The sequence below is a fragment of the Numenius arquata genome, chromosome 8 (genome assembly GCF_964106895.1).
Source record: "Numenius arquata chromosome 8, bNumArq3.hap1.1, whole genome shotgun sequence".
NCBI lineage: Eukaryota > Metazoa > Chordata > Aves > Charadriiformes > Scolopacidae > Numenius > Numenius arquata.
This window is the reverse complement of record NC_133583.1, coordinates 1,976,026-1,991,652: the sequence shown is the minus strand read 5'-3', so window position 1 is coordinate 1,991,652 and position 15,627 is coordinate 1,976,026. Positions and strand designations below refer to the sequence as shown.

General features: G+C 45.6%; 1 protein-coding gene across 2 annotated transcripts in view; it reads left to right on the top strand.

The window, feature by feature from the left end:
* The window catches only part of ITPR1 (inositol 1,4,5-trisphosphate receptor type 1), a 169,065-nt gene that overhangs the window by 67,549 nt on the left and 85,889 nt on the right, over nt 1-15,627 (top strand). For both annotated transcript variants that reach the window (XM_074151399.1, XM_074151398.1), the window contains 12 exons: nt 90-260; nt 1,210-1,275; nt 2,120-2,257; nt 3,736-3,861; nt 4,236-4,436; nt 6,314-6,565; nt 7,109-7,234; nt 7,950-8,078; nt 11,732-11,852; nt 13,028-13,212; nt 14,554-14,702; nt 15,440-15,551. In XM_074151399.1, the coding sequence (XP_074007500.1) occupies nt 90-260; nt 1,210-1,275; nt 2,120-2,257; nt 3,736-3,861; nt 4,236-4,436; nt 6,314-6,565; nt 7,109-7,234; nt 7,950-8,078; nt 11,732-11,852; nt 13,028-13,212; nt 14,554-14,702; nt 15,440-15,551 (1,776 nt within the window). The remainder of the gene's footprint in view (nt 1-89; nt 261-1,209; nt 1,276-2,119; nt 2,258-3,735; nt 3,862-4,235; nt 4,437-6,313; nt 6,566-7,108; nt 7,235-7,949; nt 8,079-11,731; nt 11,853-13,027; nt 13,213-14,553; nt 14,703-15,439; nt 15,552-15,627) is intronic.

Genomic DNA, 15,627 nt, shown 5'->3' with positions numbered 1-15,627 from the left:
GAATTAAAAGCGTTATTCCTCATCTGAATGTATATAGAGAGAGCTGAAACCAATCCTTTTGTGCAACTAATGGCTTGCATTCATGTAAGGTTCAACTGCTTGTTACCAGCCAAGATGTTGACAACTACAAGCAGATAAAACAAGATTTGGACCAGCTGAGGTCTATCGTGGAGAAGTCGGAGCTTTGGGTGTACAAAGGCCAGGGCCCTGATGAGACTATGGATGGAGTGCAAGGTGAAAACGAACACAAGAAAAAAGAGGTAATTGCACAAATCAATGTAATTCTTATATGAAAATGTAACTGTTCCCAAAACATCTTTCCAGCAGACTGCATAGCCTGGTGAGACTGAATTGCTGTCTAAGGCAAGAGTAAGAGGAGAACTTGAGCTAGTTGATGGCAACGAGTCTCAGGTGGAAACTGCTCAGAATTAGCACCCACTGATGTGGTGTCTTTAGGTTCTAACAGAGCAGTTTGGGTTTGCTCTGGCTCCTGAGTCCTGTCCTTTCACCACTGAGACATTGCGTGTTTTTCACGTGGTCGGAAGAACCTCAGATAATGTAAGGGCAGAGCTGTGAGCTGTGTTCAGGTGATACGTTTTGAATCATGGCTCTGTTATTAATTGGCAGGAGAGAACAGTGCTGGTAAGTGTTGGTGCTTTATCTATACCTGATAACACTGGCCTTTCCTGGCATGCATATCTGGCTTAGAAGTAATTAAACACCTTTTCTCTCAATATAATTTCCAATCAAATAGAAGAGACCAGGTGAGGGAATGCAAGTAGTAGTCCCTGGGTTATGAATGTTTGGTTTTGGCAGTAAATACAAGTAGTTTACTCATTGCTTTCCTAGGGTGTAGTTCTGTGACGTATCTCTGGATATCTGTGCAACAGCAGTTTAATAATCGTAGAGAGGGGAGAGAAAGTAAGAACTTTTTTTTGGGAGAGACTTGATTACAGACATAATGTGACAAGCACAGGAAAGCACAGGAGGCTGCTGTCTCTAAAATCATCCCACTCTCGCTTTATTTTATGATATAGAGGTCAATGTGACTTGACAGAATAATTATATGTATTTATCTGAGGCTGCCAGAAAATTGAAGGATGACACTCCTTTCCAGGAAGAGAGCATGCACTATCCTAGAATGGTAATTTTAGCCTTCATGAAGGCAGCACTACAAGCTACTAATAAATTGTCTGATTTTATCCACAGGAAGGTCACAGCAAGTCCCAAAAGCCTGAAAGTACTAGCAGCTACAACTACCGTGTAGTAAAAGAGGTAAAATTTTGCTTCTTGGTGGTTAAATGGAAGTGTAAATGAGTAATGCAGCTCTGGAGAGCTGCACTCCGAGGGAGACACCCAGGAAAGTCTGAGTCACTCTTCCATTGTGGAAACTATTTGCTGAGTAATAACATATCCCAACTTGAATGAGAAGCCAGGAATATAATAAGCACGGTGTGTATTCTTCCCTTAAGAATGGATTAGTGAGAAACGTGACATTTTGCTGCTGTTTCAGTGGCAACACAATATTTTTATTGTTAAAGGCTACAGAGGAAGTCAGCGAGCAGAGAAGCTATTTAATTTGCCCTGTCCTGAGTTCTGTACACTCAAACCCACTGGGCTGTTGAAATTTAATTTAAAAAATACCAGACGGAGAGCCTGCGTTGGCGCTGGTGGGACAGTAGCTGATGGGCTTTCCATGGCACTGTGCTGCAGAGCCCGAATTCCGTGGGACCAGCCCCAGTCAGGGATGCAATGGATGGTGCTCGGGCCAGTAAACCACCAGATGTGGCGATAATGCTGTTGCCACACTGCTTCCCTTGCCTGTGCCGAGTGGCACAAGGCTGTGGTGGTGGCTGCTGTGTCCCCGGGGTGGTGGCTCGAGAGGGCAGCAGACACCATCGGTGCCTTCTACCCCAGCATTTCCTGCTGGCTCTGGGTTCCAGCTCAGTCCTTTTGCACCTTTACTGATGTAGCAGGAGCAACCGGGCCTCAGCCCGGTCTTGCCTCGAGACCACAAAACCTGATTTTGCTAGGTTTTGTTGCTGCTCTCTGGGAGCCACCTGGCATGTTCTGAAATAAACCCCAGAATTTCAGCTCCTAAAACAAGTGTCTTCTGCAGATCCTGCTGCGGCTCAGCAAGCTGTGTGTTCAGGAGAGCGCCTCGCTCAGGAAAAGCCGTAAACAGCAGCAGCGACTTCTGAGGAACATGGGAGCTCACGCGGTTGTGCTGGAGCTCCTGCAGATCCCTTACGAAAAGGTTGGGTTTCTGTACAGCTGTCACCTTGCTTCGTGTCACGTTGATGGGCTTTTAGTACCTCCTCCGAATCTTCCTGAACTTCCCACCTTTATATTGGGTTCAAAGAGACTATTTTAAGTATTCAAACTTCAAAAATAATTGAGTCTTTGAATATATAGCGTTAAGCGCTATTTGCTGAAGAAATATTTGTCCATTGTAGCTCAGAGTAAGACCAAGGCTCAACTCAGAGCTTGTCATGGGGGGTGCCTGGAAGTTAAGCTGTGCTGGTGGAAGCAAGACCCTTATTCATGTTACGAGGTAGCTGTGTGACAACCCATCCTGAGAACACTACGGGAAACGAGGGTGCCTGGTCTCCCATGGGGTTTATCAGTAGCTCTCCCCAGTATTTCGAGTCCCAAACTCCCTTTAGAAATGAATAAATATCGACTGACTCTCCAGGCGAGGACTGCTGGTCATCATTAGCCATGTAATGTCAGTTTGAAGCCCCCTCTGGCTGGGCTGCCGTAGGGTTTGAGGTTGCACGGCGCTATGTTCTGCTGATGAAACACACCCTGAGCTCCTGGCGGTGGCTGCCCATTAGTTACGGGTGACAGGTTCTTATCATTGCATAGGTGAGGGAGCTCTTCACATTTTCCCTGTCACTCTGCTGTCTCCTGTCCCAGACTCTGAAGGTTTCTGAGAACCAGTAATTCTAGACAGCAGCTTTGATTAATGTCGAGCTAAGTCTCGTGCTGTCTTGCTTCATATTTTGCAAAAAATCAGCAGCAAACCCACCCTCCCAACACCTCTTGTCACCTTTCCGTCCCATGAAAATGAAAACATATTGGACAGGCAGCGCGGAAGGTGTTTCACCCTTGGAAATACATGAAACTCCTTAAAAACAAGAGCAGGCAGTGATTTTCCAAGCTGCATTTTATACCGTCAGTGGACTGGTAAATCCACACTGATGTCAGGGGAAAGGCACCAGTTCCTGAGCTGTACTTGGAAGCATGCAAGTAGTGTGCGGATTCCAGTAAATATAAATTGGGCTGAACCGTTGCAATAACAACTTTCCATCCCTTCTTTGCCATGAACTACCTATCTGTCGCTGCTGAAATGCATTTCAGTGGAACATGGCAGCTTTCCTGCGTAGCCCCAAGGTGATGATGTGTGGTTTGGCCAACATACTGCTATGTTCAGAAGTGTAAAAGTGACTAAAGCACGTTGCTGGCAGGCTTGGGCATGGAATATGCAATTCTAGAGAATAAACTACTGTAATTCCTATTATGGCCTTTATTTTTGATGATCTTTAGGACTGTGAAGAAGGCCAAACTCATCCCTAATGTCTGTGAACTGGGTGGAGGTTTGTTTTTCTTTGGAGTGTGAGGGAGACGTGACGGTTCCCTTGCAGAGCTGGAGCCGTGGCTCATCCAGTCCTCACCTGAAAGTGAACCTGCAGATTCTTTTTTAACCCCATCTTGTGTCTCGCGCAACCACAGGCTGAAGACACGAGGATGCAGGAGATAATGAAGCTTGCACATGAGTTTTTACAGAACTTCTGTGCTGGGAACCAACAGAACCAGGCCTTGCTGCACAAGCACATAAACCTGTTCCTTAACCCAGGGGTAAGAATAACCTCATGCCATGATTTATATTTTTATTTTTTCTAGCGAGAAAAGATAGTCCTTGGTGATCCCTCTGTGTCTATTCTGATGCGAGATTGGTTGAAGGGGTCACATTTTGTTTCCATTCCAAAGCCTCAAAAGTTGGCAAGATCTGTTTGTTTAGGAGTGTTTCAGTGTAGAAAGTTCAAGAGGCTGAAGTGGACTTGAAAAATGGGCTTAGATACGAGCCGCTGTGGTGAAAGGACTAGGTCCTCGGAAATGTTCTTTTCAGCCCTGCACCCTGCAGGAGTGGTGACTTTACCCTGACCTCCATGTGGGATCGGTGGTTTGTTTATTTTCTAATGTCTGTCTCCCTCTTTCATCCCCTCCATTAGATTCTGGAAGCAGTAACGATGCAGCACATTTTCATGAACAACTTCCAGCTCTGCAGTGAGATTAATGAACGCGTTGTTCAACACTTTGTCCACTGTATAGAAACACACGGCAGAAATGTTCAGTACATAAAGTTCCTGCAGACGATTGTCAAGGCGGAAGGAAAATTCATTAAGAAATGCCAAGATATGGTAATGGCTGAGGTGAGAGCTGCAGAGATTTGCGAGGTCTGAACAGAAGCTTTCACATACCATTTGGTGAAAATGACAAATTGATCCTCTCGCTTCTGGGGCTGCCAAGAAGCTGACAGGCAGCTCTCGCAATGCAAAAAGAGCATACAGCTACCAGAAAGCATAGGCTGCTTTGTGACCCAAAGCTTTCTGAGCTCTTCGCCCGTGAGTATAACAAGTGGTCGCTTATTAATTACGGTATCACATGGGGTTGGAAGGGACCTCTGGAGATCATCTAGTCCAACCCCCCCTGCCAAAGCAGGTCCACCCAGAGCAGGTCACACAGGAACGTGTCCAGGTGGGTTTGGAATGTCTCCAGAGGAGACTCCACCACCTCTCTGGGCAGCCTGTTCCAGGGCTCTGCCACCCTCACAGGAAAGAAGCTCCTCCTCATGTTTAGATGGAACTTCCCATGTTCAAGTTTGTGCCCATTTCCTTTTGTCCTGTCCCTGGGCACCACTGAAAAAAGACTGGCCCCATCCTCCTGACACCCACCCTTTAAGTATTTATAAGCGTTGATCAGATCCCCCCTTATTAATGACACTTAGATGTTACTTTCCTGCTGTGGAGAAGCCTGAATATAGGTGGGCACATGAAACAAGGGTGCCTTTCTCTAGCAGCACTGGCTACAGGAGAAATAGTTTCATTTCAAGATCACTAATGCAGAGGGAAGATTCTACTGTGATGGTATTTTGATGGGAATTTCTTATCTTCCCAAGACCTCCACGTTCAGCTGTTTAAGTGCTGAAGGGGGAAAAGTCTGAGGGTCTTGAGAAGGTTAGGTGTGAAGGTGACTGGGAAATTGGGGTATTAGGATAGAAGGAAGAGGTAAGAGAAGGGTGGATAAATCCCTTTTAAGTTGGATATTGGACGTGATCTGTTTGACAGCATTTTGCATGCCTGGCAGGATTTTTATTGGCCTCTTCAGCAGGGGGAGCCCGAGGATCAGATTTGTCAAGCTCTGCCTTTTGTATATCAATCTTAACTAGATTGATCAAAGGTCTTCCATACTTTGTCGTTCAGTTCAAAAATGGTTTTGTGAGCTTCGAGTTTGTGAGATGCTCAGCGATCGCCTTGCACAGGGGTCAGCAGCTGCTGGGGAAAAAAAGGGGTTGCCAAGTTGGGGGGGTTGCCTTCTGGGTTTTATCTGGCTTTTTGCCCCAAACCCTGTCAGGGGGGGACACCCTCGGATCCCTCCAGCTGCCTGCTCAGCCCGGAGCAGGGCTCGAGTTACTCCTTCTCCTTTCCTTTTGGGAGGAAAGAGGGAGAGGAGAGAGCTACGGGAGGTCTGAACTGCTCTGAAAATCCAGCCAGCCGGGTCTCCGACGTGGGGCTGATAGAAATCTTTGGTGTGCGACTTCGCAGCCGCTCGCTAGCCTTGGGAAACTGCTGATGTTTGTTCAGAAGGGTGGAATGACTGAGCCCTGCAGTCCTCCCATCCGGCGTGCCCCCGGGGCGTTTCTCTCAACAAAATGGTGTGTCTGCAGCGAGCTGGATTCAGAAGTCAGCTGAGGCGATAGACATGAAATAAAAAAGCGCAATGGAAAGTCACAAGCTTCTTGGCACAGCTTCTGTCTGAGCAGTCAGTGGGGCTGACTTTGAAGTTCTTCAGCAGTTCAGAAGTGGTAAATTCTTTAGGAGAAAATGTCACACTCAAGCCCCGTGTCCCACGAAGGGAGCACAAGAGGAATGCCCAGCTGACTTGGTGGGCTGCTCTCCTTTTAAGTGTCTAAAGAATAACTAATGGGGGTTTGCACAGTAATGGTCATCCCGCAGCTTAGGGGAGGATGCTGCGGGGAGATGCCATGGGCTTTGATCCGCTGATGGAATCTGTTTTTCTTTCTCCATAGCTGGTGAACGCGGGAGAAGACGTCCTAGTGTTCTACAATGACAGAGCCTCCTTCCAGACTTTGGTGCAAATGATGAGATCGGAGAGGGATCGGATGGATGAAAACAGCCCCCTGATGTACCACATCCACTTAGTAGAGCTGCTCGCTGTCTGCACGGAAGGCAAAAACGTCTACACAGAAATAAAATGCAACTCCCTTCTTCCTCTGGATGACATTGTTAGGGTAGTAACCCACGAGGATTGCATACCCGAGGTGAGGGCTGCGTGGAGGCTCTGTGTTTCCTGGAAGTATTTGACGTGTGCCGCCTTTGGGCGCGAGAGGTTTGATATTACTGAGCCTGGGAAAGGTGGTGGGTGCAGGTGGACAATAAGCTGTGAGCTGGAAAACTGGATTCCTTCCCTGGTTCTGCTATCGGCAACCCCAGTGAATCTGGAGAGCTAAGTTAAATCCTTTTATACTTGTTTCCTCGCCCTTAAAATGGGGGTGTGATGCTGTACTTGCCTGTTTTATAGGGTTCTTGAGGCAGAGAGGTTTCTGGAGTGTGCTGCTAACCTTGAACAGATGGTTCTGCAGAACTGGAAACGATTATTGTGCTGACGTTTCGTCTGCAGTGATCCTGGTGTTTTTTATTGGATGATGTCTTGCTATTCATGGCATTAAATTTCACCAGTGCTTAAATAGAAGAAGTAGAGTTACAAATTATTTATGTAGCGGTTTTAATGTGACATTATATTCATTCATAATACCATTCAGGTTTTTATTTTTTAATGGTCATTTTTTTTCCTCTACTCTTAGGTCAAAATCGCCTACATCAACTTCTTGAATCACTGCTATGTGGACACAGAAGTAGAAATGAAAGAGATTTACACCAGTAATCATATGTGGAAGCTATTTGAGAACTTCCTGGTTGACATCTGTCGGGTAATGATTTCTGTATCTAGGAACTGAATTAAAAAAAGCTTAAATGAACCTATTTAGAATAGAGCAGTAAGAATAAGACTCTATAGTGTATCAAGGCAATAAGTACCCTCAATACTGCGCTCCTTCAAATTTGCATGTGCCTTCTTTTCCTTATGCCTGTGGATTTCATTAGTCATATTCCATGGAACACACTAATATTTTCCTTTTAAAAGGAAAAAAAAAACCACAACGAAAACAAACCTCAGAAAAGCCCCACACCCAGCTCTTTTGTCTAATGCCTTTTTCTCTTCTGCCACCTGGCTTGCTTATTCTGGCCGGGATAGCGAGCTCCTTCCCGAGCAATAGTCAACAGTTTTTGGCAGGTCAGGACAAATTTTTTCCAAGCTTGGCATTTGTTTGGCCATATGGCTCTTTGCCTGGGATTCCAAGTATTTCCCCGTACGAAAGCATTACACCTCAGTCCTCCCTACCCTACTACTTTCTTTCCTCTAAGGCACTCTGCTTTTTTTTCCTCTCCCTCCTAAACATGCTGAATGTCAACGCGTTAAAACAGTGATGGTGCTGGGCTTCTGCTTTTGCGTGTGCTGGAATTCCAGAGGTCCCAGTGTCAGAAGTACCGCTGTGGCAGGGGATTGCTGTGACTAGAACAGGGCAAAATCAGGAATTCTAGTCTGTAACGCTTATTAATCTAACCTGAGAACGAATTGTCCTGCAGGCTTGTAACAACACCAGCGACAGGAAGCACGCCGACTCCATATTGGAGAAGTACGTTACGGAAATAGTTATGAGCATCGTCACCACTTTCTTCAGTTCCCCATTCTCTGACCAGAGTACCACTTTGCAGGTAGGAAAATGTAGTGAGGCAGCAAAGTGAAAACACGCTGCAAATGTGATTGTGTTCATTCCACTTTGGTGCCGTTTACCAGTTAAAAAGAACCACATGTTTGTAATAGGGGAGCAGATATGTATTCTTTGGATGTTTCTTTTGCTGTAGAAGTGGAAAGATTCATAGCTCAGAGTATAAATGTCTTTTCTGGAGAGGCAGAAGTGTCATTACTTCATTAGTAGATTCAACTCCATACCACCACTGAGATCACACAGGTCTTCCAGAGAGAGTTTCTACGTGTCATCATCATGACCCATGTTCCCTGTGAGAAAAATCACACTGCAAGTAGGGAAAGGAAGGATTATCTTTGTTTTGTATTGCGATTACATCTGAGGACCCTGGTTGTCCTCTTTGTGGCCTTGGATCAGAGTACACTTGGGTAAGATGATGTGGGCAGGTGTAGGAGAGCAAATGAGATTTTTTTTTCTTGGTGATAGTTTAGTGTGCCAGCTGTCAAAGCAGTAGCACAGCAGCAAGTTCTCCAGAGTGCCATGAAAAGAAAGATGAAGCTCTGCTAGCAGGCTTTCCAGACAGGAAGACTCTAATTTTCTTTAAAAATAAAACATTTCCGAAAGCTCTAGTGTGCTTCATTAAGCTGCGTAATTTCTGTCTTGTTCAGAAGTTGGGGAAATGTGGAGGAGAAGCTTGAATGTGTGTGGAGTGACAGATTTCCACTGCAGAACAGCAGTGTCAGGACGTTGCCCTCATATTTGGATTGCAGCACAAAGATAACATCGTTCACGTATTCATAAATAACTCTTGGGGAGGAGTGTGGGTGGAGTGGTCAGGTGCCTGGCAGGTCTGTCAGAAGTTGGAGCGTGGTAGTTGTTGAAACTTGACGTGGCCTGAGCGTGCCAGAGGCGGTTGTTCACGGTGCAAGCTCCGGGTTTGTCATTGAAGGCAACCCAGCAGCAGGTTAGGAGGCATCTGGTTCCCAAAAGCAACCAATTTGATGTCAGTCCCTCGTCAAAGAATTTATGCTATCCTTTTGGGTCACGGTGTGCTGGCTGGGTGACTGCAGGGCTCTGGGGAAATGTATATAGAACTGCTGAAGGGCAAGACTTCCTTCTGCTCAGGATGAGCCGTGATGTTCCTGCTTTTTCCTGATCTCTTTTGTTGCCAATCTTTCCCCCTTGAGTCAGGACATGGATTTGACACATGTCTGGGTAACTAGTGGCCAACCTGATTTACCCAACTCTTCAGTGTTCTACACAGCCCTGCTTCTTGTGGCCTTAGACAGCCCTCCTTATTCAGGCCAGGGGATGGTTTGAGGGGTGACTCCCTGGGCTCTCCCAGGCCATGCCCACAGTTTTTTTATTAGAGCATTTGAGCCAAACCAGCTTCATTAGGGCTGAGCAGCTTCATTAAGGCTCCATCTTCACTCCTGCAAGTCTGAGCAGTCCAGTACTTGATTTGCTCCTCACGTGGCTTTGAAACCTCAGCCCCTGTTGCAGGATCAACCTCCACGCTGGTTTGTCAAAACTTCATCAAAAGGCGATGAGAAATGGAGATCGTCAGCCTTGTCCCCTGGGGCTCTTCCCTTCTTTCTTCGCTGTCATGCTTTTAATTGTCATCTCTGAGTGTACAGCATTTGAATACACTTCATTACCAGCACATTTTAGTAATCTGTTAATTTTATTTGTCAGCAGCTTTTCTTTAGTTTCTCAATCTCTCCCTCTGTCTAGCAGGAGGAGTTAACTTATTTCACCTCTCTCTTACCTCCTCTGTTGGTAGTTCTGCCTTATCCTAGATTCATCTTTACATCTCTAAGTTACAATCTCCATTTCTCTCCCTTTTTCTGCCTGTCAAGACTCTTGCCCAGAGCCTGGGACTCTCCCACCGCAGGAGCACAGCCTGTTGGACCACCTGGCTGTGGACATCACTGCTCTGGGTGGGATTTTTCCCTCCCTCTGAGGGAAATAGCAGGGCAATCTGCAGCCACTGCTACCTGATATAATGCCACTGTCTCCACAAGCAAGTGACTATTGTCACTCTCCTCTGTGTTGCCTTCAGACCCAAGTCACTCCCCGTCCATTCTGCTGCACCTTGTCATCTCGGTTTTTCCCATGCGAGCCTCCTCTTGTCTCATGCTCCGTCGTGTTACAGCTTGTTTGACTTAAATTGTACCTCCTTTGAGTCAGGACCAGCCTTGCTTGTTCAAGGAACACCTTGTACGTCTGTCATGCAGTTCAAATAATATAAAATTAGGAGAACATAAATATGTCTTTTCAAAGAGCAGCTGTCCTGTTCGCTGCCTCAGGGTGCTGGTGCCCAAGGCTTTCCTTCCCGAGTGTCGTTGGAGGCATGTGGAACATGGAGTAAGTCTCTGGTTTGATTTACTGACCTAGTTTAAGCAAACGAAATGTCTTTGAAGCTCTTTAAGACGGAAAAGTCTTTAAACGTGAACTGAAAGGAATACGTGGGTGGCTTAAATCCAAAGGTGCAGGTATTTTCAGTGCCCTTGGAGAATACTCCTGTCTGCCATGTTTTTGGTGTTTGGCTTGTTTCTAGAAAAGATAATAGGTATTTGCCTGTTTTAATTTTTGGTTCTTGAATTTTGATTCTCCTTTTGTACGTTTCGTAATGGTGTTATTTGATGAATTGATCTAATAGATTTAATTATCTAATGGATTTGGCTTTTTCATCTAACTCCACTTTTTTTTTACAAACAGGCATTAATCTTGACCAGAATAAAAGAGGTATTTTTTTCACTGGTTCCTAAGTCTTGTGGGCTTTGCACTGTGGTGTAGTTGACTTAGCTGATAGAAACACGACATAGCTAGTGGGCACGGGGACACGGGGCATTCCCTCTCAACGTAGGTTCGTTTGAAATATTTTATAATACTTTTTCCTCTCTACTGGTAAAATAAATGAATTGTTCCACTAAGTACTTACCAAACTGGGCATTCTGGTCAGTGTTGCTGGGACACTGCAAAGAAGGAAGGACGGAGCTCGTGTGTGTGTGTTGGAGTCCCTCACCTGTCTATGGTGGAAGATCACCTTGTGAAATACAGGGCTAAAACCCACACCTTCGTTGTGGCAGATCCATAGCAGCTGTAGTGTTTACCACTAACTGCTGCCTGCCTTCCAAGGTAACAAACACACAGCTGGTTTCTTCAGTAAATTGGATACCAGTTAATAATACTTGAAATGATGAGTTCTCAACTCTGGAGCTGGGCTGTCGTTTAGCCAAGAGCAAAGTCCCATGTACCTGTGGGCTACTGAGTCAGCTACTGGTCAGGGCTAAAAGGAGAATCTCTGTGTGCTAGGTTTGCTGATAACTCTGATTAAAGCAGATGAAGACAACTGCTTATTTCCTGTGCTTAGTCAGGCTTCAATTACTTGAGGCTTTGTGCTTTAGAAGCTGTCTATTTAAGATTTCCCTTCCAGCCTTCGTTCCCACCCTTTCCATTCAGCTGCTGATTGTGTGGTAGATAACGCTGTCACCAAGGTGAAGCTGCCTAACGAGTGGATGCAGACCAGTTAGAAGTGACTGGTGCACAGAGAGTCGTGGCTGAAGCCAGGAACCGGTGTTACCTCCGGGTGATGCTGATACATCTCCATATGGAGTGATGACTCTGATTTTTCCTGTCTTTAACCTTGTGTTGTAGACCCGCCAGCCTGTGTTCGTCCAGCTGCTGCAGGGCGTCTTCAGAGTCTACCACTGCAACTGGTTAATGCCCAGCCAAAAGGCCTCCGTGGAAAGCTGCATTCGGGTCCTCTCAGATGTAGGTAAGAAATGGATGTCACCAGAACTCACCGCTGCATTCACTTCATCCTTCCAAAAAAGAAACTGCAGTTCTTGTGGATAACTCGGAGCCGAGGTGTAGCACAAAGCCACAGTTCCCTTGATTTATTGTCATGGTTGAGCAAGAGGTGGTGTCACTGTAACCTGAAGTGCTTTCTCCTTCTTAACCTCAAAACACTCTGCAGTCCTGTTGATCTACAGCAGGGAAGTAGTTCTGTGCCACTCCTGGTAATTTGCTCCCCTTTTAGGAGCAAGAAGAGTAATTTGTACTGGGTAGGAGACTCATCTGCTCCTGGTGAGCAGGACTCAGGAGGTGATCCCCCTGTACTGGGCACTGGTGAGGCTCCACCTTGAGTACTGTGTTTGGTTTTGGGCCCCTTACCACAAAAAAGACCCTGAGGTGCTGGAGCAGGTCCAGAGAAGGGCAACATAGCTGGTGAGGGGTCTGGAGACCCAAGAGAAGGGTCTGGAGAACTTCTGAGGAGCAGCTGAGGGAGCTGGGGGGGTTCAGCCTGGAGAAAAGGAGGCTGAACCTTCTTGCTCTCTACAACTCCCTGAAAGGAGGGTGTAGAGCGGGGGTGTCAGCCTCTTCTCCCAAGGGACAAGAGGAAACGTCCTCCAGTTGCTCCAGGGGAGGTTTAGGATGGATATTAGGAAAAAATTTTACACTGAAAGGGTTATTAGGGTTGGAATGGGCTGCCCATTCCAAGGGAAGTGGTTGAGGCACCATCCCTGGAGGTATTTAAAAGCCGGGTTGACATAGTGCTTAGAGACATGGGTTAGTGCTGGTTTGTATCAGAGTTAGGTTGATGGTTGGACTCGATGATCTTAAAGGTCCCTTCCAACCCAGACAATTCTATGATTCTGTGATCCTAAATTCTGTTGGATAAGTGCACATGTGTGTTAGCACGAGATGTTGGGACTGTGTGTAAGGACACTTTCCTGCCTGAGACTTTGAAGACTGCTCTGAGGTGTGAAGTCCTTTAAACATAATGCTCCGGAAGGGTCTGACCCATCACACAGGGAGTGAGTATCACGTTTAAAAGTTCACACGAAGGATATTGTAGAAGGAATTGCAAATAGAGCCTGTTCTGTTCTTGTGCTGGTTGTAATACACGGGCTGAAGGAGTCAATTCTTACTAACTTGTGGTTGTTGCAGCAAAAAGCCGCGCCATTGCAATTCCTGTAGACTTGGACAGTCAGGTCAACAATCTCTTCCTGAAATCTCATAACATCGTGCAGAAGACTGCAATGAACTGGCGAATGACTGCAAGGAATGCTGCCCGCAGAGATTCGGTGCTTGCTGCCTCCAGGGATTATCGGAACATAATTGAGAGATTACAGGTGACTGCACGGCACCCCTTCCTCCTTCGATAAGCACTTCTGTGCATGCCTGCGCAGCAGGAGGAATTTACTGAGTAGAAGGATATTTTTGGGATGAATTAACTAGTCAAAATGCCACATGGTAATCAAGCTAGCTGATCCCAAATATAATAATGCTGTAATACTGTATGGAAATGTAAACCATTGTATCGGACAGGTAATTAAATGCGCACAAGTGATGGGTATAGAAGTACTCGTCTGAGGAGATGCAGATATTTGAAGCTAGTGGTATTTGAAATATTCTTGTTCCACCATTAGTAATATTTCTTTGATAAGACAGGACTTTCTCATCATCGCAGCCTTCCGGACTCTCCAGTGCTTTGCTCCTTCTACACCAAAACTCTCCCTACAACGGAAGGTGCCACAGCCCTGCCTGGAAACCACTGCAGGGCCTGAAATAAATAGGTGTTTCGGTTCCTTGTGAACCACTTGCAGCCACAGTCGTTCCTTGAAACAAAGCGTGTGCATTCCCAGCTGCTTTTACTAAAAAGGCTATTTAAGCATAATGCTTCGTGTTAGAAATAGAGATTGAGGTGTTATAGCTGTGTTCTGTGTTCAGATGCATAGACAGTTCAGTAAGGCCTTTCCTACACCAAATGAAATTCATCTTCTTGAATGATGCCTTTAACCTTTGAAGACTCATTCTCTGACCAAAAGCTTTTTCTGGCAAACAGTTCTAAATAACTTTACGTAAACTTACATTACGTAATATAAAAACACTGCCCAACCCCCTCGCATTGAAATAGCTTCTCCCTCTCCATCCACTCCTGTCTGTTTGGCCATTTCAATTTGATTAAACTTCCTCTCTAGCTTCAGAGGCACCTCAGTATTTTCTGCTTGTTTAAGCATTAGGATAAATGTGTTTTCATTTTAAGGTAGCTACAGCTTTTGATGAAAAGGGGAAGATTTTTTTTTTGCCTATTTTTTTTGCATAATTTTAACAGTGGTACTTTTTTTTTGTCAGCTCATGTAAGCATAAATAACCTGATCGTTATCACAGAGTTTCAGTGCAGCTCTGAATCTGCATTTTTGATTTCCCCTGTAAGAATTAGAGCATTGACAAAGATGGGGAGGGCAGGGGAGCTAAGTAATCAAGGGGACTGCTGGAAATCAGGGCTTCCCTTGTGAAGACAACTGTTAAATGATAATTAAGTCTTACCTGACCATACTCTGAGGTCTTTGATCCAGTTTATCCAGGCAGGACAGATCCAGCTCTTCTGTCCCTCTCTTGCCGTTTGTAAAAATTAATTTGCATTTATATGTATGTAATGTGTTTAAAATCTTGATGTTGTTATATCCTAGGACATAGTATCAGCTTTAGAGGATCGCCTACGTCCCCTTGTCCAGGCAGAATTATCAGTTCTGGTGGACGTGCTCCACAGGCCTGAGCTGCTCTTCCCCGAGAACACAGACGCGAGGAGGAAATGCGAAAGTGGAGGTTTCATTTGCAAGTAAGTTGTCCTGAAGTCTGGCTCATTGGAAGGGTTTCTGTTATGTTTTCCTTTTTCCCCAGTTTTCCCGTGCCCTGTGGGACGGTGCACTCTTGCCCAGCTTTATGTAAAGTGGGGTTTTTCATGAGACGGTAGATGCAATTTGTCCTTGGCGGGGATTGAAGCTCTTGGGGATGGGGAAAGGCCACTTGATGTGCTCTCGCAGCTAATGCTTAACAATTGCTGGCTTTGATGCAGGGTGGAAGTGCCATAAACAGTAGTATAAACAAGTAGGAAATTATGAGCTAATCCATGTTGTTCCCTCCCTGCCTTCAACCCTGGTCTTGATCTTGCAGCACTTAGTGCTGGGGAAGAGTTGGTTGTTATCACGTGCATCACCCCATGCAGATGGCTCCCAGATTTGGAGGGAAGGAAAAGAAAAGATTACAAGGTTGTTTGGAGGGCAATTCAGGGCAGAATCCAGCTTCTCAGATCACCTCCTGGAGGGGTCCGTAGTCAGAGGGTTTTCTCTGGCTAGTCTCCTGCCCTGGGGGGGTAGCAGTTTCCGTCACAGCATCACCAAAAGCCCTGGAGCTGGTTCAGTGTCGCTCTTGAGAGAATGTTCCCAAGAATGTTGTATAATGGTATGATAATAGAACTTGTTTGCAACTTACACCAATTAAGAAAGATAGCTACGTATATCTTACCCCACTTTTAACATATCAGTACTAAAAGGAGCTGTGATTGGTTATTTTCAGGTTAATAAAGCACACTAAGCAGCTGCTAGAGGAGAACGAGGAGAAACTTTGTATTAAAGTATTACAGACGCTCAGGGAAATGATGACCAAAGACAGAGGCTACGGAGAAAAGGTAACGTAACTTACAGTTCATCATTCTGTGTTAAACGCTGTCTTTATTATTCAGTAAAGGAAAATAAAATTTTCGC